At 29.6% G+C, this 7,033-nt stretch overlaps 1 protein-coding gene across 1 annotated transcript; it reads right to left on the reverse strand.

Moving 5' to 3' along the window:
- Window positions 1-5,040: 5,040 nt before the first annotated feature.
- LOC131069583 (LOB domain-containing protein 24) lies at window positions 5,041-6,153 on the reverse strand. Its single transcript, XM_058005088.2, has 2 exons — window positions 5,809-6,153; window positions 5,041-5,555 (listed from the first exon to the last, which is right to left on the reverse strand). Exons 1-2 carry the CDS (start codon window positions 5,971-5,973, stop codon window positions 5,226-5,228), a joined length of 495 nt encoding a protein of 164 aa, XP_057861071.1. The 5' UTR covers window positions 5,974-6,153; the 3' UTR covers window positions 5,041-5,225.
- Window positions 6,154-7,033: the final 880 nt, after the last annotated feature.

Below are 7,033 nucleotides of genomic sequence, written 5' to 3' on the forward strand. Positions count from 1 at the left end.
CATAACTCATCATAAAAATGACCGTTAGGAAAATGGTGCTGGTAACTCATCACAAAATCAGATATCGGTTAGAACAGTCAATACCGGTTGGAACAAAACATGTGAATTGTTGTCCTAGAATCTTCCACTTGATCTCCTTCTCTTCATCTTCATCTTCATTTTGATGCGTGTAGCCACAGGTTATCTCTTAAGCACATACCGGTTGACACAAAGTACCGGTTAGAGATAGACCTTAAACATACTGGTTGATAGTGTAAACCAATGAAGTTACACTAGTAGTCAATGTAATCATATGTGTGTGTGAGAGTGTTTCATAAATGACAACAAGTGATAAATAGATTACAATCATCATCAAGCCAACAAAAGGCACACTACCTGAAAATGGAATATACAAGATTTGAACTGTTAGAGTTGCATCTGACATATGCATAAGTTACAGTTCCTTTGAAGCACACTATCTATTTCATACATTCACTGTACTTAATCTGTACAAAAATATTTACATTCACAAGATTTTTCGCATATAAATGTAGTACAAAATATAGTTGTCCTTCAACAACCATGCCTCTAATAAAAAACAAAGATGGAAATATATATATCTGCATTGATCTGATTGACAAGTTGACTTGGCTGGAAGGGGTGAGACCAATCTATCCACACACTACAGTAACCAAAATATCTTCATGTGGTGTCGGTTTCCATCTTGAATCCTTAAATGTCTTATAGAATGCACTTCTAGCATATCTTGATAGGACCAAACCTAAAAATATCTTGAACAATCTTCTCTCATAGCATTTGGATGAGACCGGACCCAAAACATCTTCCAGTAAGAGCAATTACTAGACCTCGAAGCTGTACATACATACATTGCATAATAAGAAATATTGCATACTTGAAGCAAACTTTTAGACTAAATGGTAGCCATTACATTAATGACAATTATGACAACAGGCCAACAAAAAAATCTTTACCAAGAGAGCGCAATGGAACTAGGCTGGAGGAACCACTAGAGGTAAAAGTTGAATCACCTAAATGGGCCAACAAATTTTGGGAGGGAGCTCTATAGTCCAAGGAAAGAGATTCAAGAACTATGGATGAGATGAAACCAAAACTTGAGAGACCCATATAAGGAGCCATGTTAATAGAAATAGGGACCCAAGACACCAAAGTAGATATTGTAAAAGGATAAGGATATGTCAAATCTAATGAAGATTTCAACCCAACATTTAAAGAAGTAGAAAACTTTGTGAGATGGTAGTGGTCAGCATTCTAACACTAGGTGGGCAAAAAGTGTTGAAGGGAATCATGGAGAGAAGAACAAGTGAAATGGCCTATAAAAAAACATCATCTATACTAAAATTAGATTCCTTCATAGTGAAAAATCTATTGCCATGCTAGCACACTAACCTTTAGGGAGATCTCAGAAGGAGGCATCATTGAAAGGTCCACATCCTTCAAAATTTGGGCATAGGAAGGATGCAAGAAGTTTCTAGTACTAGGGTTCACCTTGATGAATCAACCCAACATATTAACAATAGCTTCGTACTTAGAGATGCAACAAAAATTCAGGGGTGCATAAATCAACCTTCCTTGGACAGGAAAAACAATAGTAATTGAACCAAGTGGTTGAGATAGGATGACCAAGGGTAAAGGCAAAGAGAATGAGACTCCAATTTGTAGTAACCCAAGGTCATCAAACCATAATAATCCTCTATAAAATTTAAAAAATAACAAAGTAACCCTGACCATAGGGGTAAATATCAACCTTACCAAAAACAACTTAGGTCTAGTTAAAATCCAAGAATGTAGCTCAATAATTCATGACCATAAGCTATTGAACATGTAGAATAAAATATTATTTTTAAAGTAGGAAATGGTATCCAACTCCTCTTGTTAAAAACCACTTCCTGAATAGAAGAGGCACAAGGGAGATAGTTCTTAACCATAATAGAGATCCCTTTGGAGGTTTGTATAATAGATTAGTAAAGGACTATTTAATTAAAGAGTTCATCGAAGCCTTTGGGATCACAGGATCACTAGTTATGGCAAGTAGATTTTATGCACAGGGTGAGACAAAGCTATATTAGAGATGTCAACCACCATGGTGCAATTTAGATATTGATTAACCTCTTTGCTGTTAGGTGGGAGGTGAGAATTTGAAATCTGAGTGTAGTAGGTCATTGTGAGATTCTATCCCACTTCTTAGATAGCCGTGTTGAGTATTGTGTTCCTACAAGTTTAAATTTATGTGATGTACATATACAAACATGGAAAAGGCCTCTATATTTTTGGAATCTATCCTTCATCTCAAATGCCAATTATCCTCTCCAATAAATAGAGCCCATGAGGCAATGAAGGTATTTTTCTACACAAGATTTTATAAATATAGAGAATGGATAGGAGTTCAATGATGTGGAAAATAAATACCAAGAATTCAATTGTATAATTAAATGTTAGGAATATAAATCAAGGCAATATGTTGATAGAGTTTCTATTCTAAACTTCAAACATTCTTCGATATTTAGATGATCACCAATTGCAATGAACATAACATAGAATATTTCCTCCTAAAATATCAAGGAATGTCTCTTTATGTTTGGGGTAAGATTTTTTGATTGACTATATCACATATTTTAATAATAAAAACGATTTTCAAATATTTGAGGAGAGAAAAATGAAGACTTTTTCAACTATTATAAAAAGCACAAATTAAAATATGAATATTTTATTTATGCTAAAATATTAGAGTTTCACTTAATTATTTTATTTGAATATTACTGTTTGAAAAATAGACAAAATTAAGTGCATGCTCTAATAATGTGACAAATTGGGATATTAGCTATAGATTAACTTCACAATGTAATAAAACGTATATATCATAAAATAGAAAATAAGTTATAATATAATTATTAGTTCTTGCCAAAGGTAGGATTAGATTCATTGAATTTCAATTTTTATTTAATTTAACCAATATATGCAAAGAATTAAAAATTTTCAATAATTCTATAGTCTAAATTTAATTTTTATTTTACATGATTATAAAAATGCTATTTTTCTTTATTCTTATTTGTTTGTGTAGGTGAAGAATTAATTTTTTCACAAAAAAGTAGGCATAATTATGCATAAAGTAAGACATAATTTATTGCTATTGTGTCACTATGACATTAATGATATAATTACAAGCTACTTAGTGATGATGAACTTCGCACTATTTATTAAAGTCAAATATGTTGGCCAATAGTTAGTCTCTTGACTATAATATGAATCACATCAATTTGAACTCTAAAACTTAAATCAATTAATCATTTTCTACAATAGTCAAACAAAATATTATGTATATGATACCACCAAACTTTTAGAAGAGTCATAACCATAGTGGTCCAAATTAAAAAAAAACTCAAATCTTAAGAATTTCTCCTTATTAAAACAATAATTGTTTTAGAGTGCGTTTAAATAGTGTGACATGTGAAATGATAAAAGTAAAGATAAAGGAAAAAAATCTAAGTAGTCCCTATGTATGCATGGCATTAACAAAATTAATGATATCATATTTTCACAAAATAAAGATTAATGATATCAGATTAACAAAATTGATATTTTAAAGTGTTTGCAAGCATGGTTGAACCATAGTGGGAAAATATAACATTTGTATATTCCTCCATTAAGAAGTCCACTTGTAAATCTCATATAAAACTTGTGAGCAAATTTATTTAAGCATAGATGTATACATTGTTTTATGTGTATTAAATCATTTGGTATATGCATGTATTAAATAGAGGATTTCTACACTAACTACAATTAGTATCAAAGTCTCCACATAAAATTCAAATTAGTGCATTGGTTATATATTCTTAGAAACTAATAGAAAATATTATGAGATCTTTATAGAAAAAGTTAAATAAGATAAATTCATAAAAATAAATATGATGGGAATTGAACATTTTTAATTTAAAAGTTGTGAACAAAATATTTATTTATTTATTTATTCACTAAGTTTTATTTATTCTACATTATGCTTTTATATTTATTTATTTCTTCTTCACATTTTCTCTTTCATTTCAAATATGCATCTTTTTGTAAGACTTTAAAAAATAAATTTTAAATATCTTAAATAAAAAAATTGTGAATCAAATATTTTTACAATAAAACAAATATAAATATTACATTTAAAAAAGTTTCATTTTATCTTAGTGCTTTAAAAATCATTTCCTCAAATGAATTTATAATAAAAAAAGTATTTTTATTTTTCAATATATTCGGACACCTTTTAGGTTATGCCAATAATTGGTGCATTGTTTTCTCTACTTGTATAATGAACATTCATTCTCCAGTGCATTTAGAGATAAGTATTTTCATTTTTTTAAATATTTATTGCAATTATCAACCCAACTAATACATTTAGATTAATTGTGATTATAGATTATATTTATTTAATTAGCTTAGATTATTCAATGTAAAGAAATACATTTGCTTATCCAAATTAGTCAAGCTAATATGTTATATGTCACTACATAGACTTTGGCTCTAATACATTAGGGTTTTATATTTATTTACTTCAACTTTACTTTGTCTCCAAGATTTGGTTAGGGTTTATTTCCTCTTTCATTTCATATATGTAACCCTTTCTAGAGTTTTTAGCACCTTACATCCACCCATCTTATCTACTAGTGATTTAACACTTAGATTTCATTTATATGTTTGATTATAAATTCATGACCTATGTCAATCCCTACCTCACTCTGATAACAATTCTTCATCTTTAGTAGGGTTTAGGCTTTTGATTCTTAACATTTATCAAATCTTTTTCTAACAACACTTTGACATGAACTTGACTCATTGTACCCTTTGTCTATATAAAACACTTTTAAAATTTACACATAAGACAAAAAAATTTAATTATTGTTAAACTTAAAACTACAAATTAATATTTGAAAAATATTCAAGATAATCTAATTGAAGGTTTAAGTGAGCTAAGAAAATATTTATCCTACTCTTTTCTAAAATATGCTAAATTCATATCACTCTAAAACTGAAAAAAAATTCAAAGAACCATTAAAATATCAAATTCCAGTCTTATTTATTGATTAGAACATATATATATTGTTTCATAATAGATCTGTTCTTAGAACAGATTATATAATTCATCAAACCTTCAGGGATTAGGGCACCTGAACATTGTACGTTGTGCATTAAAAGGACACTTAAGGCATCTTAATCTGATAAATCTATGTATCCCATAGCGACGCCCAGGGCAGAAACGAATCCACCTCCTCATACATGATATCTTCCGCTGGTTGTGATGTAGAAACTGTTGCATATTCAACGAGATGAGAATCAGGAGGTTCAATGCCCAGAAATGATACGAGCTTATCATAATGAGACCGCAGATTCTTTAACTCTGCTTGTGTGGCTGCCAATTGGGATTCCAGTTCATCAATTTGCTTCTGGAGGCCATCAAATTCTTTTGCACATCCATGCACGGGATCCTTCACCCTTGCACTCGCTTCATATACCATGCTATTCACTGCGTCCGCTCTTTGCTCACCCTCCATACCCTAAAACAATACCAAACACATCAAAACCATGAAAACCACTTCAGAAACTAGTACATATAAGTTAAATCCTAATATGATTTAGGGAAAAAAGAGTTGTCAAAAATAAGTTAAAATATATAGATTGGTTTTGCCTGTTAATGATTTATTACATTTCTGTTTCAATTAAATTTGAGAACTGAAGTACCACTATATACAATACAATCTTGATGAACTAAATTCAAGAAACAAAAGTGGACCATAAGTAGAAAATTACTTGAAGCAGTTTAATGATTTGGCCGGTCCCAAATATCCTGTGCACAATTGCGAACTTCTCTGGATCATTTGGAGGAAAGTGAGGAGCCAAAACACATTCTTTTGAACATTTCTTGCGCTGCACTCTGCACGCTGCACAAGATATCATCTTTCTTTTCTTGCCCATATCAAAGAACGAATGTTCTCGCTTTGTAAAAGCACTGAGATATCACACCTTAACTCTAACTTACAATTATATTTTATGGAGCGGAGAGTTCTATATAAATATATGAGATTCAGACTGGTAGTAAAAATATCATACCCTATTTACAGCAGGCAATAGCATAGCCTTTTTACCTTGGTAAATATACAGGCTATCTGTGGGGATACAGCATGATAATTAAACATATGTCTAGAACAATAGCTGTCCACAAATAGTCAGGTGTATGTGACAGGTATTAAAATATAGTGGGTGTCTACATATTTCAAACATGCGACCCACAAAGATCTAATTTCCTCCGAATCTTGAACTGTCTGCAACTTCTGGAATGTTCAGATTTTTATCACAATCATGACGACAGCAGGAAAATATTGGTTTGAAAAGGAGTATTAGGTTTGGTGAGTTTGATGTTTTGATTAATTATGTCCAAGGCGCGTTCCATACTCATATATAGATCATGTATCTATGGTCATGCATTCTAATCATGTATCTATGTTCAGAAAATTAAAAACAACAAATATTATATAAGATGATTTAAATATTATTGTAGATTTTCAATCTAAAATAAAATTTAGTTAATAGAAGATTAAAATAATTTTCATTTAAGATATATTGTAATTAGACAATACTCATTTATATCTATTATATAAAAAAATAACAAATATGATTCAAGATATTTTTACTATTATGATATATTTTAAAGGACTAAAAAATAACAAATATTATTTAAGATATTTTTAATATTATTGTGGATTTTAAAGGGGAGATGGAATTTAGATAATACAATGATAAAATATTAAAATAAGATTTTATATTAAAAAATAGATTTTGAATATTTTTTAATTAATAAAATTAATTTAGAGAATGTAATATCATTTAAGTTTTTATTTAGGTTAGGGATAATTAGAAACTAAGAATTTATTTGAAAATTTTATATATTCTTTTAGCTTTGAAAGAAAGATGGAATTTAGATAATAAAAGAAGATTTTGAAGATCTTATAAAGATTTTGTTTAGGATTAAAGAATA

This window comes from Cryptomeria japonica, chromosome 3, assembly GCF_030272615.1.
Source record: "Cryptomeria japonica chromosome 3, Sugi_1.0, whole genome shotgun sequence".
Taxonomy (NCBI): Eukaryota; Viridiplantae; Streptophyta; class Pinopsida; order Cupressales; family Cupressaceae; genus Cryptomeria; species Cryptomeria japonica.

What these genes read in the sequence shown, in the direction of transcription:
- LOC131069583 (XM_058005088.2), bottom strand. Translation starts at nt 5,973, where the DNA reads ATGGGCAAGAAAAGAAAGATGATATCTTGTGCAGCGTGCAGAGTGCAG. An exon ending in AAATCATTAAACTGCTTCAA is followed by an intron (nt 5,556 to 5,808) that starts GTAATTTTCTAC and finishes GTATTGTTTTAG; the next exon opens with GGTATGGAGGGTGAGCAAAG.